This window comes from Heterodontus francisci, unplaced genomic scaffold, assembly GCF_036365525.1.
Source record: "Heterodontus francisci isolate sHetFra1 unplaced genomic scaffold, sHetFra1.hap1 HAP1_SCAFFOLD_1600, whole genome shotgun sequence".
Taxonomy (NCBI): domain Eukaryota; kingdom Metazoa; phylum Chordata; class Chondrichthyes; order Heterodontiformes; family Heterodontidae; genus Heterodontus; species Heterodontus francisci.
In genome coordinates, this window is record NW_027141491.1 from 977 (window position 1) to 28913 (window position 27937).

General features: G+C 55.2%; 1 protein-coding gene across 1 annotated transcript; it reads left to right on the plus strand.

The window, feature by feature from the left end:
* Window positions 1-27937, plus strand: LOC137363889 (kinesin-like protein KIF1C). Its single transcript, XM_068027399.1, has 13 exons — window positions 1-257; window positions 494-571; window positions 726-865; window positions 1801-2027; window positions 3253-3332; window positions 3811-3886; window positions 4106-4185; window positions 4702-4796; window positions 10653-10736; window positions 10935-11115; window positions 11593-11665; window positions 14678-15283; window positions 27020-27937. Exons 1-13 carry the CDS (start codon window positions 1-3, stop codon window positions 27890-27892), a joined length of 2850 nt encoding a protein of 949 aa, XP_067883500.1. The 3' UTR covers window positions 27893-27937.

Consider the following 27937-nt stretch of genomic DNA (forward strand, 5'->3'; position numbering starts at 1 on the left):
ATGGAGTTGGAAAGAGGTGGTCTTGCTGATGAGGATATGGGATCGGAAGCTGAGCTCAGTCTGATTGGATGCGGCTGTTGTGGACAGTCTGGAGTTTGGGAAGGCAGGTTTGAGGCTCTGATTCCTGTCCCCTGGCCATGTTACAGGCTGACCCGAGACCCTTCGTCCTTCATCTTGCACCACGCAGGTAGGCCCTACAGGGAAGCCTCCCAGACAAGTGTAAAGAGCAGACCCAGAAGCTGTGCTGGAACCTGCGGGTGTGAGCTTGGTCACTGGCCTCTGCCTTACTCTCTGGATGATGGCAGTGAGAAACATTTGGAGAGGGGTTTGTGTGTCTGAGCGTTACCCAGACACGGACACAGAATGACCCCCCTCCCCTGTCTGGGATAGGTGACACCTCCCTGACTGGGCGGGCCAAGGGGTCTGCAGCCACTTTAAGATATGACTCTCGCCCCTTGCCTGACGGAAATCTAATCTCTTGTTTCTCGTTCAGGAGGCAACTCACAGACAGCTATGATTGCAGCTCTCAGTCCGCTGACATTAACTACGAGGAAACCCTCAGCACACTCAGGTACACGCGCATCATCGTAGCCCAGCCCATAATAGTCTCTGCACATCCCTCGTCTCCCCCAGGACAGGGGTCGCTGGGGAGTGTGTGTCAGCGGGTGGGGAAGTGGGTCCAGGAATGTTTGATTTGAATTAAAGCTGTTGTATTTCTTGTTCAGATACGCAGACCGGGCGAAACAGATCAAATGTAACGCAGTCATTAATGAGGATCCGAACGCCAGGCTGATCCGGGAGCTGAAAGAGGAGGTGGCCAGACTCAGACAACTTCTCTGTGCTCAGAGACTCGGCATCATGGACAGTAAGCACCAGGGGACTGTTAATGGGGACAGCTTTATAGGGACTCCAACAGAGGGAGCTTTACTCTGTATCTAACCCCCGTTTTTTTTTGATGGGGACAGTGTAGAGGGAGCTTTACTCTGTATCTAACCCTATGCTGTACCTGTCCTGGGAGTGTTTGATGGGGACAGTGTAGAGGGAGCTTTACTCTGTATCTAACCCTATGCTGTACCTGTCCTGGGAGTGTTTGATGGGGACAGTGTAGAGGGAGCTTTACTCTGTATCTAACCCCGTGCTGTACCTGTCCTGGGGAGTGTTTGATGGGACAGTGTAGAGGGAGCTTTACTCTGTATCTAACCCCCCGTACTGTACCTGTCCTGGGAGTGTTTGATGGGACAGTGTAGAGGGAGCTTTACTCTGTATCTAACCCCCCGTACTGTACCTGTCCTGGGAGTGTTTGATGGGACAGTGTAGAGGGAGCTTTACTCTGTATCTAACCCCCCGTACTGTACCTGTCCTGGGAGTGTTTGATGGGACAGTGTAGAGGGAGCTTTACTCTGTATCTAACCCCCCGTACTGTACCTGTCCTGGGAGTGTTTGATGGGGACAGTGTAGAGGGAGCTTTACTCTGTATCTAACCCCCCGTACTGTACCTGTCCTGGGAGTGTTTGATGGGGACAGTGTAGAGGGAGCTTTACTCTGTATCTAACCCCCCGTACTGTACCTGTCCTGGGAGTGTTTGATGGGACAGTGTAGAGGGAGCTTTACTCTGTATCTAACCCCCGTGCTGTACCTGTTCTGGGAGTGTTTGATGGGTTTTGTGCTGCTGGATCTAGTTGAATATTTAATGTTTTAATTTCTTTGATTGCTGTTTGATTTTTTCCGCTCTGTGACTATCTGCTAACATTTTGATTTTCTTTCTCTCTCTCTCCCACTCTGTCGACCTCCACTGGCCAGGTTTAAAATTCGAGGACAATGCTAATCTGCAGCCGAGCACTGGACCAGTGTTGATTGATGGGGTTGAACATTTCCCATTAGCTTCGCACTCCAGTGGAGATGGGAATGTTGTGCCCTGGTCCAGCCCCGAGCACTGCTGTTCCCGGGAGGAGATTGAGAAACAGCTTTACTCAGAGCAGCTCAATGGTCACATCCTTTCGAGTGAGGAGGCAATGGACCGTCTCCAGGTGAGATCAGGGTGACCGCCATTGTCCCCACGCTATCCCCAGCTTCCCGCTCACGCTGGACCCCAGCCCGGCGACCCCCCCCTTCACCCCGGCCCCCCCCCTTCACCCCGGCCCCCCCCTTCACCCCGGCCCCCCCACCTTCACCCCGGCCCCCCCCACCTTCACAACGGCCCACCCCCCCCCCCCCCTTCACCCCGGCCCCACCCCTTCACCCCGGCCCCACCCCTTCACCCCGGCCCCACCCCTTCACCCCCGGCCCCACCCCTTCACCCCGGCCCCACCCCTTCACCCCGGCCCCCCCCCTTCACCCTGGCCCCCCCTTCACCCTGGCCCCCCCCTTTACCCTGGCCCCCCCTTTACCCTGGCCCCCCCTTTACCCTGGCCCCCCCTTTACCCTGGCCCCCCCTTCACCCCGGCCCCCCCCCCCCTTCACCCCGGCCCCCCCCCCCCTTCACCCCGGCCCCCCCCCCCCCCTTCACCCCGGCCCCCCCCCCCTCACCCCGGCCCCCCCCCCCCTTCACCCCGGCCCCCCCCCCTTCACCCCGGCCCCCCCCCCCTTCACCCCGGCCCCCCCCCCTTCACCCCGGCCCCCCCCCCCTTCACCCCGGCCCCCCCCCCTTCACCCCGTCCCCCCCCCCCTTCACCCCGGTCCCCCCCCCCCCCCTTCACCCCGGTCCCCCCCCCCCTTCACCCCCGGTCCCCCCCCCCCTTCACCCCGGTCCCCCCCCCCCTTCACCCCGTTCCCCCCCCCCCTTCACCCCGGTCCCCCCCCCCCCCTTCACCCCGGTCCCCCCCCCCCCCTTCACCCCGGTCCCCCCCCCCCCCTTCACCCCGGTCCCCCCCCCCCTTCACCCCGGCCCCCCCCCCTTCGCCCCCTCCCCCCTTCACCCCGTCTCCCCCCCCCTTCACCCCGGCCCCCCCTTTCACCCCCGGGTCCCCCCTTCACACCAGACCCCCCTTCACCCTGGCCCCCGGCCTCCCCCCCCCTTCACCCCGGCCTCACCCTCCATCACCCCAGTCCCCCCACTTCACCCCAGCCCCCACCCCCCCTTCACCCTGGCCCCCCGGCCTCCCCCCCCCTTCACCCCGGCCTCCCCCTCCATCACCCCCGGTCCCCACTTCACCCCAGCCCCCCCCCCCCCCCTCCACTTTACCCCAGTGGGACCCTCCCCCCTTGCTGGGAACGTCTCCTCGGTAACGGACGATATTCTTGCTCCGAATATAGGAAACTGAGAAAATCATCGAGGAACTGAATGAAACCTGGGAAGAGAAACTGCGAAAGACGGAGGCAATTCGAATGGAGAGGTGAGGTCAGGGGTCAGTCCGGAATCGGGAGGCGAGGTGAGGGGTCAGTCAGGAACTGGGAGGCGAGGTGAGGGGTCAGTCAGGAATCGGGAGGCGAGGTCAGGGGTCGGTCTGGCATCGGGAGGCAAGGTCAGGGGTCGGTCTGGCATCGGGAGGCGAGGTCAGGGGTCGGTCCGGCATCGGGATGCGAGGTCAGGGGTCGGTACGGAATCGGGGTTGACGGGATGCAGGGTGTTGATCGGATCGATGGTGAGATGAGAGAAGATGGGGAAGGGGAGGAGAGACTGAGGGACAAGACGGAGGGATAGGGGTGAGGGAGGACGGGGACAGGCTGGTGTGGCAGAAGCGGCTGGGGAGAGGGGCGGGGTGTTGGTGGGGGAGGGGCGCGGGAGGGCGGCTGTGGCACAGGGGGCCGCGGAGAGGGGCACAGTGATGGGTGCTGTCACTCGGTAACGTGCCCTCTATCTTTTGGTTTCAGAGAGGCCTTGTTGGCCGAGATGGGAGTGGCCACCAGGGAAGATGGAGGAACTGTCGGCGTCTTCTCTCCCAAAAAGGTCAGTTGAGGTCAACTCACTGCCCCCAGGGGCGAGGAACAGGGTCCCCACACTCTCTTAAACTGGGCATGGATTTATTCGAAATAACAGGAGCGGCTTGTGTGGGAGGCTCTGATCTTATGACAGTGGGATGGGTCTGATCCTGGGGTGGGGGTGAAGGTCAGAGTTGGGCTTTGCTGCCTCAGTCCCCCTTTGCTCTGACGTTGTTTCTCATTGCAGACGCCACACTTGGTAAATTTGAATGAGGATCCACTGATGTCAGAATGTCTGCTGTATTACATCAAGGATGGAATAACAAGGTAAATCCCGAACCAGAGGGTGAACAGTTTACAGCCCGTACCCCAGTGAGAGTCAGTGTGTGTGGAACTATACCCCGGTGCGGCTCAATGGGCGTGGAGCCCCTCCCCTGGCGCAGCTCAGTGGGCGTGGAGCCCCTCCCCGGCGCGGCTCAGTGGGCGTGGAGCCCCTCCCCTGGCGCGGCTCAGTGGGCGTGGAGCCCCTCCCCTGGCGCGGCTCAGTGGGCGTGGAGCCCCTCCCCTGGCGCGGCTCAGTGGGCGTGGAGCCCCTCCCCTGGCGCGGCTCAGTGGGCGTGGAGCCCCTCCCCTGGCGCGGCTCAGTGGGCGTGGAGCCCCTCCCCTGGCGCGGCTCAGTGGGCGTGGAGCCCCTCCCCTGGCGCGGCTCAGTGGGCGTGGAGCCCCTCCCCTGGCGCGGCTCAGTGGGCGTGGAGCCCCTCCCCTGGCGCGGCTCAGTGGGCGTTGCTGCTTGTTGCAACTGGCTCTGTGTTTGACTGGTTGTGTTTCTCATTGTGTTGCCAGGGTTGGACAGGGTGTGGTGGACATTAAACTGAGTGGACGCTTCATCAAGGATGAGCATTGCTTGTTCCGCAGTGAAAGTAATGAGAGTGGAGAAGGTGAGTGCAGGCAGTGAACACACCAGTGGCTGAGCCTGGGCTCCAGGGCAGGGAACCACTCAGCTTCCTTTGTTAATCCCACAGCCCCTTCACTCACTGTCTGTCGAGTGCTGTCCCAAACGAAACCTCTGTCGCCCAGTGAATGACACACTCCCCACACAGACCACTGATTCTGCTCCTGTTTGAGCAGCTCGGTGTGCTTTCAAAACCCCACCCTCGCAGCTGCTGCTGAAGCTCATAATTGGTAAAATGATCAAGGCTATTGCATTGTGATTGTGTGGACACTCGCGATACCCTTGTTGCAGCTGGACCCTGGCTACACCCTAGAGTGACTCTGTTGCCTGAGCTGATCAGTAGCGGGTGCTACATTCAGCCTCAGTTCCCGTGTTTGAGAGGGGAAAAATCAGCCAGTGAACATCAACGCAAGCTTGAGGAACAGCATCTCATTTACCGATTAGGCACACTACAGCCTGCCGGACTGAACATTGAGTTCAACAATTTCAGAGCATGACAGCCCCCCATTTTACTTTCATTTTTAGTTATTTTTCTTCCTTTTTTTTAACATTCTTTTTACATTTTTTACAATCTTTTTTGTATTTATTTCATTTCATCTTAGTTTGTTCAGTTTGCTTACTCACTGTTTTTTTTCAGGTTTGCACTTGCTGCTGTTCAATATTCAGTGCATTAACACCTAATCTGTACTAATGCTTTGTCTTTCAACACACCATTAACATATTGTTTACCTTTGCTCCGTGACCTTTTGGTCAGCTATGTGGCCTGGTCCAATCTACACCTCCTTTGTTATCTCTTGCCCCACCCCCACCTCACTTGCTTATAACCTGTGACTTTTCTAATATTTGTCAGTTCCGATGAAGGGTCACTGACCCGAATAGTTAACTCTGCTTCTCTTTCCCACAGATGCTGCCAGACCTGCTGAGTGGTTCCAGCATTTCTTGTTTTTATTTCAGATTTCCAGCATCCGCAGTATTTTGCTTTTATTCCTGCTCTTGATCACTGTCCAGTGACCTCTGGGTTAGAGAGAGGAGAAATCAGCCAGGGTTCCTGCTCCTGATCACTGTCCAGTGACCCCTGGGTTAGAGAGAGGGGAAATCAGCCAGGGTTCCTGCTCCTGATCACTGTCCAGTGACCCCTGGGTTAGAGAGAGGGGGAAATCAGCCAGGGTTCCTGCTCCTGATCACTGTCCAGTGACCCCTGGGTTAGAGAGAGAGAGGGGAAATTAGCCAGGGTTCCTGCTCCTGATCACTGTCCAGTGACCCCTGGGTTAGAGAGAGGGGGAAATCAGCCAGGGTTCCTGCTCCTGATCACTGTCCAGTGACCCCTGGGTTAGAGAGAGGGGAAATCAGCCAGGGTTCCTGCTCCTGATCACTGTCCAGTGACCCCTGGGTTAGAGAGAGGGGAAAATCAGCCAGGGTTCCTGCTCCTGATCACTGTCCAGTGACCCCTGGGTTAGAGAGAGGGGGAAATCAGCCAGTGTTCCTGCTCCTGATCACTGTCCAGTGACCCCTGGGTTAGAGAGAGGGGGAAATCAGCCAGTGTTCCTGCTCCTGATCACTGTCCAGTGACCCCTGGGTTAGAGAGAGGGGGAACTCAGCCAGGGTTCCTGCTCCTGATCACTGTCCAGTGACCCCTGGGTTAGAGAGAGGGGGAACTCAGCCAGGGTTCCTGCTCCTGATCACTGTCCAGTGACCCCTGGGTTAGAGAGAGGGGGAAATCAGCCAGTGTTCCTGCTCCTGATCACTGTCCAGTGACCCCTGGGTTCGAGAGAGGGGGAAATCAGCCAGTGTTCCTGCTCCTGATCACTGTCCAGTGACCCCTGGGTTAGAGAGAGGGGGAACTCAGCCAGGGTTCCTGCTCCTGATCACTGTCCAGTGACCCCTGGGTTAGAGAGAGGGGGAACTCAGCCAGGGTTCCTGCTCCTGATCACTGTCCAGTGACCCCTGGGTTAGAGAGAGTGGGAACTCAGTCAGGGTTCCTGCTCCTGATCACTGTCCAGAGACCCCTGGGTTAGAGAGAGGGAAAAATCAGCCAGGGCTGCTGCTCCTGATCACTGTCCAGAGACCCCTGGGTTAGAAAGAGAGAGAGGTGGAAATCAGCCAGGGTTCCTGCTCCTGATCACTGTCCAGTGACCCCTGGTTTAGAGAGAGGGGGAAATCAGCCAGGGTTCCTGCTCCTGATCACTGTCCAGTGACCCCTGGTTTAGAGAGAGGGGGAAATCAGCCAGGGTTCCTGCTCCTGCTCACTGTCCAGTGACCCCTGGGTTAGAGAGAGGGGGAAATCAGCCAGGGTTCCTGCTCCTGATCACTGTCCAGAGACCCCTGGGTTAGAGAGAGGAGAAATCAGCCAGGGTTCCTGCTCCTGCTCACTGTCCAGTGACCCCTGGGTTAGAGAGAGGGGGAAATCAGCCAGGGTTCCTGCTCCTGATCACTGTCCAGAGACCCCTGGGTTAGAAAGAGAGTGGGGAAATCAGCAGGGTCCTGCTCCTGATCACTGCCCAGTGACCCCTGGGTTCGAGAGAGAGGAGAAATCAGCCGGGGCGAAGTGATTTATGACTTTAACCCCTTATTGGGACTAAACCAAGTCAGGAGTACATCCCTATGGATCTCCTTTAATCAAGTTCAAACTAGACAAATTCTCATAGACACTTATTTGGGTTCAAATAATTGTACTAGCTTTCCCTCAAGACAAGATAACCAACAGAGAATATTACCATCATTCAGATAGCCTATTTTTAATAATTATGGCTAAGTCATAAATATCCCAGATAAGAGTCTTGGAACTCTCTTCAATACATATCTCTCCACTTAGAGATACGGAGAGGGGGTTCTTTGTAGTTGTATACAGAATGCTACATGAGATGATTTATTAACTTTTATAGACTTATTAAAGAATTTAACATGCAATAGACTTCTAAGTGGATAATTATATCACAATAGCAAATATTACTAAAAGATGTAACACATAATCTTATTTCTAACATAGAATCCAAAAGTTTAACCTTGCTAATGTTACAGCAAAAATATCTTAGAATATCCATCAAAATTTAAAGTAAACTTTTTACCTTAAATTCCCCTTAGTTGGGAAGCATTGTTTGAGGATTCAACACTTTTCTAATCTTTGCTTCAGAAACCTCTCATGTTTATACTGTTTCTGAAGTGTCCTCTGATTTTTAGCATATAGATGTGATCTTCCTGTGTGTATTTATCTTCCTTTTAAAATCCATATATTTAATTACCATATCCACTTAATGATTTACTGGAATTCCTTTGCTTTTGAAGTTGTGAGCATTTATTTGGTCAAAATTTTTATAATTGTGTTTAATAATCCTGTGAGTACGTTCCATATATTGTTAATTGCCCTTTTTATGGCACCCCAAAGCAACCTCCGGAGCTGACCTGTCTGCACAAACCAATTAAGTTTATTGCTACCTCTTATTGACAGGATATTTCAATGTGTGTGTTTATTTTCCAAGCTCCCGACAACAGAGACACAAATGGATTTCCCTACTTGTTCATAACAGGGAACTTAAAATTTTCTAACTCTACCTTCTTAAAGGGAATGTTAGTGAGTTCTAAAAACTGACCATTTATTCAATCTCTAACTCTAAAAGGCATCATACAGTAACTATTTTCAAATTCTACTTAATTAAGCCTATTATACCTATATTCCATCACAAGGGTTCCTGCTCCTGATCACTGTCCACTGACCACCTGGGTTAGAGAGAGAGAGAGGGGGAAATCAGTCAGGGTTCCTGCTCCTGATCACTGTCCACCTGGGTTAGAGAGAGAGAGAGGGGGAAATCAGCCAGGGTTCCTGCTCCTGATCACTGTCCACCTGGGTTAGAGAGAGAGAGAGGGGGAAATCAGCCAGGGTTCCTGCTTCCGATCACTGTCCAGTGACCACCTGGGTTAGAGAGAGAGAGAGAGGGGGAAATCAGTCAGGGTTCCTGCTCCTGATCACTGTCCAGTGACCCCTAGGTTAGAGAGAGGGGGGAAATCAGTCAGGGTTCCTGCTCCTGATCACTGTCCAGTGACCCCTGGGTTAGAGAGAGAGAGGGGAAATCAGCCAGGGTTCCTGCTCCTGATCACTGACCACCTGGGTTAGAGAGAGAGAGAGGGGGAAATCAGCCAGGGTTCCTGCTTCCGATCACTGTCCAGTGACCACCTGGGTTAGAGAGAGAGAGAGAGGGGGAAATTAGCCAGGGTTCCTGCTTCCGATCACTGTCCAGTGACCACCTGGGTTAGAGAGAGAGAGAGAGGGGGAAATCAGTCAGGGTTCCTGCTTCCGATCACTGTCCAGTGACCACCTGGGTTAGAGAGAGAGAGAGGGGGAAATCAGTCAGGGTTCCTGCTCCTGATCACTATCCAGTGACCCCTGGGTTAGAGAGAGAGAGAGGGGGAAATCAGTCAGCGTTCCTGCTCCTGATCACTGTCCAGTGACCCCTGGGTTAGAGAGAGAGAGAGGGGGAAATCAGTCAGGGTTCCTGCTCCTGATCACTATCCAGTGACCCCTGGGTTAGAGAGAGAGAGGGGAAATCAGTCAGGGTTCCTGCTCCTGATCACTGTCCAGTGACCCCTGGGTTAGAGAGAGGGGGGAAATCAGCCAGGGTTCCTGCTCCTGATCACTGTCCAGTGACCCCTGGGTTAGAGAGAGGGGGGAAATCAGTCAGGGTTCCTGCTCCTGATCACTGTCCAGTGACCCCTGGGTTAGAGAGAGAGAGGGGAAATCAGCCAGGGTTCCTGCTCCTGATCACTGTCCAGTGACCCCTGGGTTAGAGAGAGAGAGGGGAAATCAGCCAGGGTTCCTGCTCCTGATCACTGTCCAGTGACCCCTAGGTTAGAGAGAGAGAGGGGAAATCAGCCAGGGTTCCTGCTCCTGATCACTGTCCAGTGACCCCTGGGTTAGAGAGAGAGAGAGGGGGAAATCAGTCAGCGTTCCTGCTCCTGATCACTGTCCAGTGACCCCTGGGTTAGAGAGAGAGAGAGGGGGAAATCAGTCAGGGTTCCTGCTCCTGATCACTATCCAGTGACCCCTGGGTTAGAGAGAGAGAGGGGAAATCAGTCAGGGTTCCTGCTCCTGATCACTGTCCAGTGACCCCTGGGTTAGAGAGAGGGGGGAAATCAGCCAGGGTTCCTGCTCCTGATCACTGTCCAGTGACCCCTGGGTTAGAGAGAGGGGGGAAATCAGTCAGGGTTCCTGCTCCTGATCACTGTCCAGTGACCCCTGGGTTAGAGAGAGAGAGGGGAAATCAGCCAGGGTTCCTGCTCCTGATCACTGTCCAGTGACCCCTGGGTTAGAGAGAGAGAGGGGAAATCAGCCAGGGTTCCTGCTCCTGATCACTGTCCAGTGACCCCTAGGTTAGAGAGAGAGAGGGGAAATCAGCCAGGGTTCCTGCTCCTGATCACTGTCCAGTGACCCCTGGGTTAGAGAGAGAGAGGGGAAATCAGCCAGGGTTCCTGCTCCTGATCACTGTCCAGTGACCCCTGGGTTAGAGAGAGAGAGGGGAAATCAGCCAGGGTTCCTGCTCCTGATCACTGTCCAGTGACTACTGCTGGAAAGATTGTGGAGGTGGACAGGATCGGGGTGGGCTGTGATGCCCCTGAAGTTGAATAGCCAGTCAACATTCACCATCTGGGCTGACAGATGGAGAATGGCCACATTGGGGAACGTACTGAGGGTGCTGTTTGTCTGAACCTTACCTGAGTGTATGGAATCCTCCCACACACTGGCCCCCATGTAGAGAACTTCTCCCGTGGGTATCGATGGCCGCACAGGGGGTAGGAGATGGCGCCTGCAGTTATCACCGTGGCTAACTCGTCCTTCCCTCTTGTGCTGCAGTAATTGTGACCTTGGAGCCTTGTGAAGACGCAGACACTTACGTCAACGGAAAGCAAGTGACCGGCCCCTTGGTACTGCGACAAGGTAAATGGGTACTGGGGGGTGGAGGACGATCACCCGTGTTCTGGGGGGCATCAGAGGGACCCATGGGAAACTGAGAAACTAACGTTCATGTTTCAAAATGGCGGCTGCTGTAAAAGCTTGAGTTTCGAAGGCGATTGAGTCATTGCCTGATTGGTGAATACTTTGGGGTTTAACCTTTGACCCCTCCCTCCCCGACAGGTAACCGTGTGGTGATGGGCAAGAGCCACGTGTTCCGTTTCAATCACCCAGAGCAGGCGAGGTTGGAGCGTGAACGGGCGCCGAGCGTGGGAACGCCTGCGGAGACTGTGGACTGGAGCTTCGCCCAGAAAGAGCTGCTGGAGAATCAAGGCATTGACATCAAGTTGGAAATGGAGAAGCGGTGAGGCTTGCGGTCTCCTGTCGGGTGGAGGGCTGCGCGAGGGAAGGACCTGGGCACCTAGTGCTGGGGGTGGGTGAAGGGTCTCACAGGCTGTGCCCTGACCTCCTCTCCCTGGTCTGGCTGGACCTGTCACTGCCCATTCGTCCAGCTGGCTCGAGCTGGTGCTGAGACCGTCCCGTGCTCCTCAGGCTGCTCAGCTGAGGCAGTGAGACACTTGAGGAAGCGGTGATTGGAAGCGCGGGGTCAGTGTGCCTCAGGACCACTCGGTACACATTCCCTGTCAGCTGCTCGGTCTGCACCTGCTTGGTGAGCACGAGGTCATTAACAGGACTGGTTACAACAGGAACTCTGGTGGAAGGTCCGATGGATGCTGGGTTCCACCTAGAACCTGAACTTTAACCTGTCCCTTCACCACCAATTAGAGAGAGACTCCGTGCTGGTGGCCTGCTCTGATTGGCTGTACGTTTGTGCCCACAGGCTGCAGGACCTGGAGAACCAATACCGCATGGAGAAGGAGGAGGCCGATCTACAGCTCGAACAGTCGAGGCTGGTAGGTGATACTCTCACCCCCCGAACCCCCCACACTGGGGTACAGTTCCACACACACAGACTCTCATTGGGGTACAGTTCCCCACACACTGACTCTCACTGGGGTGCAGTTCCACACGCACTGACTCTCACTGGGGTACGGTTCCACACACACTGACTCTCACTGGGGTACAGTTCCCCACACACTGACTCTCACTGGGGTACAGTTCCACACACACTGACTCTCACTGGGGTACGGTTCCACACACACTGACTCTCACTGGGGTACAGTTCCCCACACACTGACTCTCACTGGGGTACGGTTCCCCACACACTGACTCTCACTGGGGTACAGTTCCACACACACTGACTCTCACTGGGGTACAGTTCCCCACACACTGACTCTCACTGGGGTACAGTTCCACACACACTGACTCTCACTGGGGTACGGTTCCACACACACTGACTCTCACTGGGGTACAGTTCCACACACACTGACTCTCACAGGGGTACAGTTCCCCACACACTGATTCTCACTGGGGTACAGTTCCACACACACAGACTCTCATTGGGGTACAGTTCCACACACACAGACTCTCATTGGGGTACAGTTCCACACGCACTGACTCTCACTGGGGTACAGTTCCCCACACACTGATTCTCACTGGGGTACAGTTCCACACACACTGACTCTCACTGGGGTACGGTTCCACACGCACTGACTCTCACTGGGGTACAGTTCCACTCACACTGACTCTCACTGGGGTACAGTTCCACACACACTGACTCTCACTGGGGTACAGTTCCACACACACTGACTCTCACTGGGGTACGGTTCCTCACACACTGACTCTCACTGGGGTACAGTTCCACACACACTGACTCTCACTGGGGTACAGTTCCACACACACTGACTCTCACTGGGGTACGGTTCCACACACACAGACTCTCACTGGGGTACAGTTCCACACACACTGACTCTCACAGGGGTACAGTTCCCCACACACTGATTCTCACTGGGGTACAGTTCCACACACACAGACTCTCATTGGGGTACAGTTCCACACACACTGACTCTCACTGGGGTACAGTTCCACACACACAGACTCTCACTGGGGTACAGTTCCACACACTGACTCTCACTGGGGTACAGTTCCACACACACTGACTCTCACTGGGGTACAGTTCCACACACACTGACTCTCACTGGGGTACAGTTCCACACACACTGACTCTCACTGGGGTACAGTTCCACACACACTGACTCTCACTGGGGTACAGTTCCACACACACTGACTCTCACTGGGGTACAGTTCCACACACACTGACTCTCACTGGGGTACAGTTCCACACACACTGACTCACTGGGGTACAGTTCCACACGCACTGACTCTCACTGGGGTACAGTTCCACACGCACAGACTCACGGGGTACAGTTCCACACACTGACTCTCACTGGGGTACATTTCCACACACAGTGACTCTCACTGGGGTACAGTTCCACACACAGTGACTCTCACTGGGGTACAGTTCCACACACACTGACTCTCACTGGGGTACAGTTCCACACACACAGTGACTCTCACTGGGGTACGGGTCCCACACACACTGACTCTCACTGGGGTACAGTTCCACACACACTGACTCTCACTGGGGTACAGTTCCACACACACTGACTCTCACTGGGGTACAGTTCCCCACACACTGACTCTCACTGGGGTACAGTTCCCCACACACTGACTCTCACTGGGGTACAGTTCCCCACACACTGACTCTCACTGGGGTACAGTTCCCCACACACAGTGACTCTCACTGGGGTACGGGTCCCACACAGACTGACTCTCGCTGGGGTACAGTTCCACACACACTGACTCTCACTGGGGTACAGTTCCACACACACTGACTCTCACTGGGGTACAGTTCCACACACACTGACTCTCACTGGGGTACAGTTCCACACACACTGACTCACTGGGGTACAGTTCCACACGCACTGACTCTCACTGGGGTACAGTTCCACACGCACTGACTCTCACTGGGGTACAGTTCCACACACACTGACTCTCACTGGGGTACAGTTCCACACACACTGACTCTCACTGGGGTACAGTTCCACACGCACTGACTCTCACTGGGGTACAGTTCCACACACACTGACTCTCACTGGGGTACAGTTCCACACACACTGACTCTCACTGGGGTACGGGTCCCACACACACTGACTCTCACTGGGGTACAGTTCCACACACACTGACTCTCACTGGGGTACAGTTCCACACACACTGACTCTCACTGGGGTACGGTTCCACACACACAGACTCTCACTGGGGGACAGTTCCACACACACTGACTCTCATTGGGGTACAGTTCCACACGCACTGACTCTCACTGGGGTACAGTTCCACACGCACTGACTCTCACTGGGGTACAGTTCCACACACACTGACTCTCACTGGGGTTACAGTTCCACACACACTGACTCTCACTGGGGTACAGTTCCACACGCACTGACTCACTGGGGTACAGTTCCACACACACTGACTCTCACTGGGGTACAGTTCCACACACACTGACTCTCACTGGGGTACAGTTCCACACACACTGACTCTCACTGGGGTACGGTTCCACACACACAGACTCTCACTGGGGTACGGGTCCCACACACACTGACTCTCACTGGGGTACAGTTCCACACACACTGACTCTCACTGGGGTACAGTTCCCCACACACTGACTGTCAGAGATTTAGGAGTATCTAAAATTAGAAGGGGATAGACAGTGAGGTGAGATTAAATTGTTGAGTAGAGTCATAGGAGACATTGTGTGGTAGAAGTGGGGCTCTACCTCTCTACCTCACCTCCACGCCACCCTTCCCCCCCCCCCTCCTCCACCCTCATCCCCCCCTCTCCCCCCCCCCACTCGGCCTTCTCCCCCTGAGCTCTTCCCCCTCTCCCCTCCACCTTTTCCCCCCCCCCCACTCTCTCCCCCCTACCCCCTCCGCCCCCCTCCTGTTCTGATCCTGTTTACTGTTCAGTATGTAGATTCGGACAGTGGTGATGACTCTGACAAGCGGTCGTGTGAAGAGAGCTGGCGTCTGATTGCTTCACTGCGGGAGAAACTCCCAGCCAATAAGGTGCAGAGCATCGTGAAGAAGTGTGGGTTGCCGAGCAGCGGGAAGAAACGGGAGCCAATCCGTGTGTACCAGATCCCCCAGCGACGACGCATCAGTCAGGATCCCAAGTGGCTGACCATGGCAGATCTGAAGATGCAGGCAGTGAAAGAAATCTGCTACGAGGTGGCACTGAACGACTTCAAACACTCCAAGCAGGAGATTGAAGCGATCGCCATTGTCAAGATGAAGGAACTTTCTCGCATGTACAGTAAGAAAGATCCCAATGAGAAGGACACATGGAGGGCAGTGGCCCGAGATGTTTGGGACACAGTGGGTGTAGGAGAGGAACAGGGAGAGGATTCTGAAGTCAGGGGTCATCGTGATGTGGATGATCTTCGCACTCATATTGATAAACTGACGGACATACTGCAGGAGGTGAAATTACAGAATAACATGAAAGACGAGGAGATTAAAGCTCTGAGAGACCGGATGTTAAAAATGGAACAAGTCATTCCCAGCATTAATCAGGTAAAGAACACAAAGTTTCTGAGCTCAGCTTCACAGCTTCTCCCGGCACAGAGGCACTAAAGGGAGAAGGTCCTTCCTGTCAGCTCCTGGACAGTCCATGTGTGTCTCAGTGTCAGCTCCTGTACAGTCCATGTGTGTCTCAGTGTCAGCTCCTGTACGGTCCGTGTGTGTCTCAGTGTCGGCTTCTGGACAGTCCATGTGTGTCTCAGTGTCAGCTCCTGTACAGTCCATGTGTGTCTCAGTGTCAGCTCCTGTACGGTCCGTGTGTGTCTCAGTGTCGGCTCCTGTACGGTCCATGTGTGTCTCAGTGTCAGCTCCTGTACGGTCCATGTGTGTCTCAGTGTCGGCTCCTGTACAGTCCGTGTGTGTCTCAGTCTCGGCTCCTGTACGGTCCATGTGTGTCTCAGTGTCGGCTCCTGTACAGTCCATGTGTGTCTCAGTGTCGGCTCCTGTACGGTCCGTGTGTGTCTCAGTGTCGGCTCCTGTACGGTCCATGTGTGTCTCAATGTCGGCTCCTGTACGGTCCGTGTGTGTCTCAATGTCGGCTCCTGTACGGTCCATGTGTGTCTCAGTGTCGGCTCCTGTACAGTCCATGTGTGTCTCAGTGTCGGCTCCTGGACAGTCCATGTGTGTCTCAGTGTCGGCTCCTGGACAGTCCATGTGTGTCTCAGTGTCAGCTCCTGTACAGTCCATGTGTGTCTCAGTGTCGGCTCCTGTACAGTCCATGTGTGTCTCAGTGTCGGCTCCTGGACAGTCCATGTGTGTCTCAGTGTCGGCTCCTGGACAGTCCATGTGTGTCTCAGTGTCGGCTCCTGGACAGTCCATGTGTGTCTCAGTGTCGGCTCCTGGACAGTCCATGTGTGTCTCAGTGTCGGCTCCTGGACAGTCCATGTGTGTCTCAGTGTCGGCTCCTGGACAGTCCATGTGTGTCTCAGTGTCAGCTCCTGTACGGTCCATGTGTGTCTCAGTGTCGGCTCCTGTACAGTCCATGTGTGTCTCAGTGTCGGCTCCTGTACAGTCCATGTGTGTGTCTCAGTCTCGGCTCCTGTACGGTCCGTGTGTGTCTCAATGTCAGCTCCTGTACGGTCCGTGTGTGTCTCAGTGTCGGCTCCTGTACAGTCCATGTGTGTCTCAGTGTCGGCTCCTGTACAGTCCGTGTGTGTCTCGGTGTCGGCTCCTGTACAGTCCATGTGTGTCTCAGTGTCGGCTCCTGTACGGTCCGTGTGTGTCTCAGTGTCGGCTCCTGTACAGTCCATGTGTGTCTCAATGTCAGCTCCTGTACGGTCCGTGTGTGTCTCAATGTCAGCTCCTGTACGGTCCGTGTGTGTCTCAGTGTCAGGTCCTGTACGGTCCATGTGTGTCTCAGTGTCGGCTCCTGTACAGTCCGTGTGTGTCTCAATGTCAGCTCCTGTACGGTCCGTGTGTGTCTCAGTGTCGGCTCCTGTACGGTCCGTGTGTGTCTCAGTGTCAGCTCCTGTACGGTCCGTGTGTGTCTCAGTGTCGGCTCCTGTACAGTCCATGTGTGTCTCAGTGTCGGCTCCTGTACAGTCCGTGTGTGTCTCGGTGTCGGCTCCTGTACAGTCCATGTGTGTCTCAGTGTCGGCTCCTGTACGGTCCGTGTGTGTCTCAGTGTCGGCTCCTGTACAGTCCATGTGTGTCTCAGTGTCGGCTCCTGTACGGTCCATGTGTGTCTCAGTGTCAGCTCCTGTACGGTCCGTGTGTGTCTCAGTGTCAGCTCCTGTACGGTCCGTGTGTGTCTCAGTGTCAGCTCCTGTACGGTCCGTGTATGTCTCAGTGACAGCTCCTGTACAGTCCGTGTGTGTCTCAATGTCAGCTCCTGTACGGTCCGTGTGTGTCTCAGTGTCAGCTCCTGTACGGTCCGTGTGTGTCTCAGTGTCAGCTCCTGTACGGTCCGTGTATGTCTCAGTGACAGCTCCTGTACAGTCCGTGTGTGTCTCAATGTCGGCTCCTGTACGGTCCATGTGTGTCTCAATGTCAGCTCCTGTACAGTCCGTGTGTGTCTCAGTGTCGGCTCCTGTACAGTCCGTGTGTGTCTCAATGTCAGCTCCTGTACAGTCCGTGTGTGTCTCAATGTCAGCTCCTGTACGGTCCGTGTGTGTCTCAGTGACAGCTCCTGTACAGTCCGTGTGTGTCTCAGTGACAGCTCCTGTACAGTCCGTGTGTGTCTCAATGTCAGCTCCTGTACAGTCCGTGTGTGTCTCAGTGTCGGCTCCTGTACAGTCCGTGTGTGTCTCAGTGTCGGCTCCTGTACGGTCCATGTGTGTCTCAATGTCAGCTCCTGTACGGTCCGTGTGTGTCTCAGTGTCAGCTCCTGTACGGTCCATGTGTGTCTCAATGTCAGCTCCTGTACGGTCCGTGTGTGTCTCAGTGTCAGCTCCTGTACAGTCCATGTGTGTCTCAGTGTCAGCTCCTGTACGGTCCGTGTGTGTCTCAGTGTCGGCTCCTGTACAGTCCATGTGTGTCTCAGTGTCGGCTCCTGTACGGTCCGTGTGTGTCTCAATGTCAGCTCCTGTACGGTCCATGTGTGTCTCAGTGTCAGCTCCTGTACGGTCCAAGTGTGTCTCAATGTCAGCTCCTGTACGGTCCGTGTGTGTCTCAGTGTCAGCTCCTGTACGGTCCGTGTGTGTCTCAATGTCAGCTCCTGTACGGTCCGTGTGTGTCTCAGTGTCGGCTCCTGTACAGTCCATGTGTGTCTCAGTGTCAGCTCCTGTACGGTCCATGTGTGTCTCAGTGTCGGCTCCTGGACAGTCCATGTGTGTCTCAGTGTCGGCTCCTGTACAGTCCATGTGTGTCTCAGTGTCGGCTCCTGGACAGTCCATGTGTGTCTCAGTGTCGGCTCCTGTACGGTCCGTGTGTGTCTCAATGTCAGCTCCTGTACGGTCCGTGTGTGTCTCAATGTCGGCTCCTGTAGGGTCCGTGTGTGTCTCAGTGTCAGCTCCTGTACAGTCCATGTGTGTCTCAATGTCAGCTCCTGTACAGTCCATGTGTGTCTCAATGTCAGCTCCTGTACGGTCCGTGTGTGTCTCAGTGTCGGCTCCTGTACGGTCTGTGTGTGTCTCAGTCTCGGCTCCTGTACGGTCCGTGTGTGTCTCAATGTCAGCTCCTGTACGGTCCGTGTGTGTCTCAGTGTCGGCTCCTGTACGGTCCGTGTGTGTCTCAGTGTCAGCTCCTGTACGGTCCGTGTGTGTCTCAATGTCAGCTCCTGTACGGTCCGTGTGTGTCTCAATGTCAGCTCCTGTACAGTCCGTGTGTGTCTCAGTGTCGGCTCCTGTACGGTCCGTGTGTGTCTCAGTGTCAGCTCCTGTACGGTCCATGTGTGTCTCAATGTCAGCTCCTGTACGGTCCATGTGTGTCTCAATGTCAGCTCCTGTACAGTCCATGTGTGTCTCAGTGTCAGCTCCTGTACAGTCCATGTGTGTCTCAATGTCAGCTCCTGTACGGTCCGTGTGTGTCTCAGTGTCAGCTCCTGTACAGTCCATGTGTGTCTCAGTGTCAGCTCCTGTACGGTCCGTGTGTGTCTCAGTGTCAGCTCCTGTACGGTCCGTGTGTGTCTCAGTGTCAGCTCCTGTACGGTCCGTGTGTGTCTCAGTGTCAGCTCCTGTACAGTCCATGTGTGTCTCAGTGTCAGCTCCTGTACAGTCCATGTGTGTCTCAATGTCAGCTCCTGTACGGTCCGTGTGTGTCTCAGTGTCGGCTCCTGTACGGTCCGTGTGTGTCTCAGTGTCAGCTCCTGTACGGTCCGTGTGTGTCTCAGTGTCAGCTCCTGTACGGTCCGTGTGTGTCTCAGTGTCAGCTCCTGTACAGTCCATGTGTGTCTCAGTGTCAGCTCCTGTACGGTCCGTGTGTGTCTCAATGTCAGCTCCTGTACAGTCCATGTGTGTCTCAGTGTCAGCTCCTGTACAGTCCATGTGTGTCTCAGTGTCAGCTCCTGTACGGTCCGTGTGTGTCTCAATGTCAGCTCCTGTACGGTCCGTGTGTGTCTCAGTGTCAGCTCCTGTACAGTCCATGTGTGTCTCAGTGTCAGCTCCTGTACAGTCCATGTGTGTCTCTGTGTCAGCTCCTGTACGGTCCGTGTGTGTCTCAATGTCAGCTCCTGTACGGTCCGTGTGTGTCTCAATGTCAGCTCCTGTACAGTCCATGTGTGTCTCAGTGTCAGCTCCTGTACAGTCCGTGTGTGTCTCAGTGTCGGCTCCTGTACGGTCCATGTGTGTCTCAATGTCAGCTCCTGTACAGTCCATGTGTGTCTCAATGTCGGCTCCTGTAGGGTCCATGTGTGTTTCAGTGTCAGCTCCTGTACAGTCCATGTGTGTCTCAGTCTCGGCTCCAGTACGGTCTGTGTGTGTCTCAATGTCAGCTCCTGTACGGTCCGTGTGTGTCTCAGTGTCAGCTCCTGTACGGTCCGTATGTGTCTCAATGTCGGCTCCTGTACAGTCCATGTGTGTCTCAGTCTCGGCTCCTGTACGGTCTGTGTGTGTCTCAATGTCAGCTCCTGTAGGGTCCGTGTGTGTCTCAATGTCAGCTCCTGTACGGTCCGTGTGTGTCTCAATGTCAGCTCCTGTACAGTCCGTGTGTATCTCAGTGTCAGCTCCTGTACGGTCCGTGTGTGTCTCAGTGTCAGCTCCTGTACGGTCTGTGTGTGTCTCAGTGTCAGCTCCTGTACGGTCCGTGTGTGTCTCAATGTCAGCTCCTGTACGGTCCGTGTGTGTCTCAATGTCAGCTCCTGTACAGTCCGTGTGTATCTCAGTGTCAGCTCCTGTACGGTCCGTGTGTGTCTCAGTGTCAGCTCCTGTACCGTCCGTATGTGTCTCAATGTCGGCTCCTGTACAGTCCATGTGTGTCTCAGTCTCGGCTCCTGTACGGTCTGTGTGTGTCTCAATGTCAGCTCCTGTACGGTCCGTGTGTGTCTCAATGTCAGCTCCTGTACAGTCCGTGTGTATCTCAGTGTCAGCTCCTGTACGGTCCGTGTGTATCTCAGTGTCAGCTCCTGTACGGTCTGTGTGTGTCTCAGTGTCAGCTCCTGTACGGTCCGTGTGTGTCTCAGTGTCAGCTCCTGTACGGTCCGTGTGTGTCTCAATGTCGGCTCCTGTACGGTCCGTGTGTGTCTCAGTGTCAGCTCCTGTACAGTCCGTGTGTGTCTCAATGTCAGCTCCTGTACAGTCCATGTGTGTCTCAATGTCAGCTCCTGTACGGTCCGTGTGTGTCTCAATGTCAGCTCCTGTACAGTCCATATGTGTCTCAGTGTCAGCTCCTGTACAGTCCATATGTGTCTCAGTGTCAGGTCCTGTACGGTCCATGTGTGTCTCAGTGTCAGCTCCTGTACGGTCCATGTGTGTCTCAGTGTCAGCTCCTGTACAGTCCATGTGTGTCTCAATGTCAGCTCCTGTACGGTCCGTGTGTGTCTCAATGTCAGCTCCTGTACAGTCCATATGTGTCTCAATGTCAGCTCCTGTACGGTCCGTGTGTGTCTCAGTGTCAGCTCCTGTACGGTCCATGTGTGTCTCAGTGTCAGCTCCTGTACGGTCCGTGTGTGTCTCAGTGTCGGCTCCTGTACAGTCCATGTGTGTCTCAGTGTCGGCTCCTGTACGGTCCGTGTGTGTCTCAATGTCAGCTCCTGTACGGTCCATGTGTGTCTCAGTGTCAGCTCCTGTACGGTCCATGTGTGTCTCAATGTCAGCTCCTGTACGGTCCGTGTGTGTCTCAGTGTCAGCTCCTGTACGGTCCGTGTGTGTCTCAATGTCAGCTCCTGTACGGTCCGTGTGTGTCTCAGTGTCGGCTCCTGTACAGTCCATGTGTGTCTCAGTGTCAGCTCCTGTACGGTCCATGTGTGTCTCAGTGTCGGCTCCTGGACAGTCCATGTGTGTCTCAGTGTCGGCTCCTGTACAGTCCATGTGTGTCTCAGTGTCGGCTCCTGGACAGTCCATGTGTGTCTCAGTGTCGGCTCCTGTACGGTCCGTGTGTGTCTCAATGTCAGCTCCTGTACGGTCCGTGTGTGTCTCAATGTCGGCTCCTGTAGGGTCCGTGTGTGTCTCAGTGTCAGCTCCTGTACAGTCCATGTGTGTCTCAATGTCAGCTCCTGTACAGTCCATGTGTGTCTCAATGTCAGCTCCTGTACGGTCCGTGTGTGTCTCAGTGTCGGCTCCTGTACGGTCTGTGTGTGTCTCAGTCTCGGCTCCTGTACGGTCCGTGTGTGTCTCAATGTCAGCTCCTGTACGGTCCGTGTGTGTCTCAGTGTCGGCTCCTGTACGGTCCGTGTGTGTCTCAGTGTCAGCTCCTGTACGGTCCGTGTGTGTCTCAATGTCAGCTCCTGTACGGTCCGTGTGTGTCTCAATGTCAGCTCCTGTACAGTCCGTGTGTGTCTCAGTGTCGGCTCCTGTACGGTCCGTGTGTGTCTCAGTGTCAGCTCCTGTACGGTCCATGTGTGTCTCAATGTCAGCTCCTGTACGGTCCATGTGTGTCTTAATGTCAGCTCCTGTACAGTCCATGTGTGTCTCAGTGTCAGCTCCTGTACAGTCCATGTGTGTCTCAATGTCAGCTCCTGTACGGTCCGTGTGTGTCTCAGTGTCAGCTCCTGTACAGTCCATGTGTGTCTCAGTGTCAGCTCCTGTACGGTCCGTGTGTGTCTCAGTGTCAGCTCCTGTACGGTCCGTGTGTGTCTCAGTGTCAGCTCCTGTACGGTCCGTGTGTGTCTCAGTGTCAGCTCCTGTACAGTCCATGTGTGTCTCAGTGTCAGCTCCTGTACAGTCCATGTGTGTCTCAATGTCAGCTCCTGTACGGTCCGTGTGTGTCTCAGTGTCGGCTCCTGTACGGTCCGTGTGTGTCTCAGTGTCAGCTCCTGTACGGTCCGTGTGTGTCTCAGTGTCAGCTCCTGTACGGTCCGTGTGTGTCTCAGTGTCAGCTCCTGTACAGTCCATGTGTGTCTCAGTGTCAGCTCCTGTACGGTCCGTGTGTGTCTCAATGTCAGCTCCTGTACAGTCCATGTGTGTCTCAGTGTCAGCTCCTGTACAGTCCATGTGTGTCTCAGTGTCAGCTCCTGTACGGTCCGTGTGTGTCTCAATGTCAGCTCCTGTACGGTCCGTGTGTGTCTCAGTGTCAGCTCCTGTACAGTCCATGTGTGTCTCAGTGTCAGCTCCTGTACAGTCCATGTGTGTCTCTGTGTCAGCTCCTGTACGGTCCGTGTGTGTCTCAATGTCAGCTCCTGTACGGTCCGTGTGTGTCTCAATGTCAGCTCCTGTACAGTCCATGTGTGTCTCAGTGTCAGCTCCTGTACAGTCCGTGTGTGTCTCAGTGTCGGCTCCTGTACGGTCCATGTGTGTCTCAATGTCAGCTCCTGTACAGTCCATGTGTGTCTCAATGTCGGCTCCTGTAGGGTCCATGTGTGTTTCAGTGTCAGCTCCTGTACAGTCCATGTGTGTCTCAGTCTCGGCTCCAGTACGGTCTGTGTGTGTCTCAATGTCAGCTCCTGTACGGTCCGTGTGTGTCTCAGTGTCAGCTCCTGTACGGTCCGTATGTGTCTCAATGTCGGCTCCTGTACAGTCCATGTGTGTCTCAGTCTCGGCTCCTGTACGGTCTGTGTGTGTCTCAATGTCAGCTCCTGTAGGGTCCGTGTGTGTCTCAATGTCAGCTCCTGTACGGTCCGTGTGTGTCTCAATGTCAGCTCCTGTACAGTCCGTGTGTATCTCAGTGTCAGCTCCTGTACGGTCCGTGTGTGTCTCAGTGTCAGCTCCTGTACGGTCTGTGTGTGTCTCAGTGTCAGCTCCTGTACGGTCCGTGTGTGTCTCAATGTCAGCTCCTGTACGGTCCGTGTGTGTCTCAATGTCAGCTCCTGTACAGTCCGTGTGTATCTCAGTGTCAGCTCCTGTACGGTCCGTGTGTGTCTCAGTGTCAGCTCCTGTACGGTCCGTATGTGTCTCAATGTCGGCTCCTGTACAGTCCATGTGTGTCTCAGTCTCGGCTCCTGTACGGTCTGTGTGTGTCTCAATGTCAGCTCCTGTACGGTCCGTGTGTGTCTCAATGTCAGCTCCTGTACAGTCCGTGTGTATCTCAGTGTCAGCTCCTGTACGGTCCGTGTGTATCTCAGTGTCAGCTCCTGTACGGTCTGTGTGTGTCTCAGTGTCAGCTCCTGTACGGTCCGTGTGTGTCTCAGTGTCAGCTCCTGTACGGTCCGTGTGTGTCTCAATGTCGGCTCCTGTACGGTCCGTGTGTGTCTCAGTGTCAGCTCCTGTACAGTCCGTGTGTGTCTCAATGTCAGCTCCTGTACAGTCCATGTGTGTCTCAATGTCAGCTCCTGTACGGTCCGTGTGTGTCTCAATGTCAGCTCCTGTACAGTCCATATGTGTCTCAGTGTCAGCTCCTGTACAGTCCATATGTGTCTCAGTGTCAGGTCCTGTACGGTCCATGTGTGTCTCAGTGTCAGCTCCTGTACGGTCCATGTGTGTCTCAGTGTCAGCTCCTGTACAGTCCATGTGTGTCTCAATGTCAGCTCCTGTACGGTCCGTGTGTGTCTCAATGTCAGCTCCTGTACAGTCCATATGTGTCTCAGTGTCAGCTCCTGTACAGTCCATATGTGTCTCAGTGTCAGGTCCTGTACAGTCCATATGTGTCTCAGTGTCAGCTCCTGTACAGTCCATATGTGTCTCAGTGTCAGCTCCTGTACAGTCCATATGTGTCTCAGTGTCAGGTCCTGTACAGTCCATATGTGTCTCAGTGTCAGCTCCTGTACGGTCCATGTGTGTCTCAGTGTCAGCTCCTGTACGGTCCGTGTGTGTCTCAATGTCAGCTCCTGTACAGTCCATATGTGTCTCAGTGTCAGCTCCTGTACGGTCCATGTGTGTGTCTCAGTGTCAGCTCGTGTACGGTCCGTGTGTGTCTCAGTGTCGGCTCCTGTACAGTCCATATGTGTCTGTGTCAGCTCCTGTACGGTCCATGTGTGTCTCAATGTCAGCTCCTGTACGGTCCGTGTGTGTCTCAATGTCAGCTCCTGTACAGTCCATGTGTGTCTCAGTGTCAGCTCCTGTACAGTCCATATGTGTCTCAGTGTCAGGTCCTGTACGGTCCGTGTGTGTCTCAGTGTCAGCTCCTGTACGGTCCGTGTGTGTCTCAGTGTCAGCTCCTGTACAGTCCGTGTGTGTCTCAGTGTCAGCTCCTGTACGGTCCGTGTGTGTCTCAGTGTCAGCTCCTGTACGGTCTGTGTGTGTGCCTCAGTGTCGGCTCCTGTACGGTCCGTGTGTGTCTCAATGTCAGCTCCTGTACGGTCCGTGTGTGTCTCAATGTCAGCTCCTGTACGGTCCGTGTGTGTCTCAATGTCAGCTCCTGTACGGTCCGTGTGTGTCTCAATGTCAGCTCCTGTACGGTCCGTGTGTGTCTCAATGTCAGCTCCTGTACGGTCCGTGTGTGTCTCAATGTCAGCTCCTGTACGGTCTGTGTGTGTGCCTCAGTGTCGGCTCCTGTACGGTCCGTGTGTGTCTCAATGTCAGCTCCTGTACGGTCCGTGTGTGTCTCAATGTCAGCTCCTGTACAGTCCATGTGTGTCTCAATGTCAGCTCCTGTACGGTCCGTGTGTGTCTCAGTGTCAGGTCCTGTACGGTCCGTGTGTGTCTCAGTGTCAGCTCCTGTACGGTCCGTGTGTGTCTCAGTGTCAGCTCCTGTACGGTCCGTGTGTGTCTCAGTGTCAGCTCCTGTACAGTCCATGTGTGTTTCAGTGTCAGCTCCTGTACGTTCCGTGTGTGTCTCAATGTCAGCTCCTGTACGGTCTGTGTGTGTCTCAGTGTCAGCTCCTGTACGGTCTGTGTGTGTCTCAGTGTCAGCTCCTGTCCGATCCGTGTGTGTTTCAGTGTCAGCTCCTGTACAGTCCGTGTGTGTCTCAGTGTCGGCTCCTGTACGGTCCGTGTGTGTCTCAATGTCAGCTCCTGTACGGTCCGTGTGGGTCTCAGTGTCAGCCCCTGTACGGTCCGTGTGTGTCTCAGTCTTGGCTCCTGTACAGTCCGTGTGTGTCTCAGTCTCGGCTCCTGTACAGTCCGTGTGTGTCTCAGTGTCAGCTCCTGTACGGTCCGTGTGTGTCTCAGTGTCAGCTCCTGTACGGTCCGTGTGTGTGCCTCAGTGTCGGCTCCTGTACGGTCCGTGTGTGTCTCAATGTCAGCTCCTGTACGGTCCGTGTGTGTCTCAATGTCAGCTCCTGTACGGTCCATGTGTGTCTCAATGTCAGCTCCTGTACGGTCCGTGTGTGTCTCAATGTCAGCTCCTGTACGGTCCGTGTGTGTCTCAATGTCAGCTCCTGTACGGTCCGTGTGTGTCTCAATGTCAGCTCCTGTACGGTCCATGTGTGTCTCAATGTCAGCTCCTGTACGGTCCGTGTGTGTCTCAGTGTCAGGTCCTGTACGGTCCGTGTGTGTCTCAGTCTCGGCTCCTGTACGGTCCGTGTGTGTCTCAGTGTCAGCTCCTGTACGGTCCGTGTGTGTCTCAGTGTCAGCTCCTGTACAGTCCATGTGTGTTTCAGTGTCAGCTCCTGTACGTTCCGTGTGTGTCTCAATGTCAGCTCCTGTACGGTCTGTGTGTGTCTCAGTGTCAGCTCCTGTACGGTCTGTGTGTGTCTCAGTGTCAGCTCCTGTCCGATCCGTGTGTGTTTCAGTGTCAGCTCCTGTACAGTCCGTGTGTGTCTCAGTGTCGGCTCCTGTACGGTCCGTGTGTGTCTCAATGTCAGCTCCTGTACGGTCCGTGTGGGTCTCAGTGTGAGCCCCTGTACGGTCCGTGTGTGTCTCAGTCTTGGCTCCTGTACAGTCCGTGTGTGTCTCAGTCTCGGCTCCTGTACAGTCCGTGTGTGTCTCAGTGTCGGCTCCTGTACGGTCCGTGTGTGTCTCAGTGTCAGCTCCTGTACGGTCCGTGTGTGTCTCAGTCTCGGCTCCTGTACGGTCCGTGTGTGTCTCAGTCTCGGCTCCTGTACAGTCCGTGTGTGTCTCAATGTCAGCTCCTGTACAGTCCATGTGTCTCTCAATGTCAGCTCCTGTACAGTCCGTGTGTGTCTCAGTCTCGGCTCCTGTACAGTCCGTGTGTGTCTCAGTCTCGGCTCCTGTACAGTCCATGTGTGTCTCAGTCTCGGCTCCTGTACGGTCCGTGTGTGTCTCAGTCTCGGCTCCTGTACAGTCCATGTGTGTCTCAGTCTCGGCTCCTGTACGGTCCGTGTGTGTCTCAATGTCAGCTCCTGTACGGTCCGTGTGTGTCTCAGTCTCGGCTCCTGTACAGTCCATGTGTGTCTCAGTCTCGGCTCCTGTACGGTCCGTGTGTGTCTCAATGTCAGCTCCTGTACGGTCCGTGTGTGTCTCAGTCTCGGCTCCTGTACAGTCCGTGTGTGTCTCAGTCTCGGCTCCTGTACAGTCCATGTGTGTCTCAGTCTCGGCTCCTGTACGGTCCGTGTGTGTCTCAATGTCAGCTCCTGTACGGTCCGTGTGTGTCTCAATGTCGGCTCCTGCACGGTCCGTGTGTGTCTCAGTCTCGGCTCCTGTATCTGTACAGCATACAGTGGGTAAAAGGGAATGATTCAGTCTTGTCTGGGAGTGTTTTTACTGACGATCCTCTTCACTTGTCTAAGTGGTGGGACCTGGCCCCTGGTTTGGGCGAGGGTGACCCTGTCCCCAGGTGAGGTCGGGTGGAGTGCGGGGTGGGGGGGGGTGGAATTGTAGGATTGGGGTGGAGGTCTGACCCCTTTGCTTTGTCTGCTTGCAGGAGGAAGGCGAGGTGGATGTGGGGCACAGCGGAGTGGAGGAGGGGCAGCAGGAACCGGTCTGCCTGTTTGTCAGCGAGGGACAGACAGGGAACAGCTACTGGAAGGAGGGTCCGGAGGGGAAGCAGGAACCGGTCACTCACAAGGCAGTACGTATTAGCCGGTTGATGGAGGAGGACCCAGCATTCCGGCGTGGGAGACTGCGCTGGCTCCAACAGGAACAACAACGCTTCCAGAACTTGCAGCAGCAGCAGATTGGCAAACGGCTGAGGAAACACGTGGGGCCCGGGCGCTTCATCCCACCCCAGGACTGCAAGCTGCGTTTCCCCTTTAAGAGTAATCCTCAGCACCGCTACTCCTGGGGGCCCAGTGGTGCCTTCGCTATGTCGGCCTCTCCCTCTGACTCGGGCACAGCCAGCAGCTTGGCTCCGGTGCCAGCTGGGCAGTGCCAGGAGGCTGTGGACCCGGAAAGGCCTCGTGGACCCCAGCGGTTTTGGCAGGGGTACGGTATCCCACCACACCAACATCCCAATCACGGTTATCAGGGCAACCGGCATCGCCATGACAACCACCAGTACCGGCGGAACTCCTTCGATAATGGCGCCGGAAGTCGGGCCAAATTCCTCCGGCAGTCGGTGACCCCTCAAGACCGGCCATTTGTACCTCAGGAACAGTCCGTGCACCGGAGGCATCATCACCGGCACAACCACCAGCGTCACCAAGACCATCGCCACTCTGTCGATGCTGAGTTCACCAACTTTCAGCCACCTGAGCGGCAGGACCGGTTTTACCATCACCAGCCGTACACACCACCTCCCCGCATGAGGAGGCAGCACTCAGCCCCAAACCTGCAGGGGTCTGAAACCCCTGTCTAAACCAGGGGGAATGAACACAGCCCAAAGGAGGGAGGGGAGCGAGTG

Coding starts and splice junctions, on each gene's coding strand:
- LOC137363889 (XM_068027399.1), top strand. CDS start 1: ATGGAGTTGGAAAGAGGTGGTCTTGCTGATGAGGATATGGGATCGGAA. Junction 10,737..10,934: donor CCCCTTGGTACTGCGACAAG/GTAAATGGGTAC, acceptor CCTCCCCGACAG/GTAACCGTGTGGTGATGGGC. Junction 11,116..11,592: donor AAGTTGGAAATGGAGAAGCG/GTGAGGCTTGCG, acceptor TTGTGCCCACAG/GCTGCAGGACCTGGAGAACC.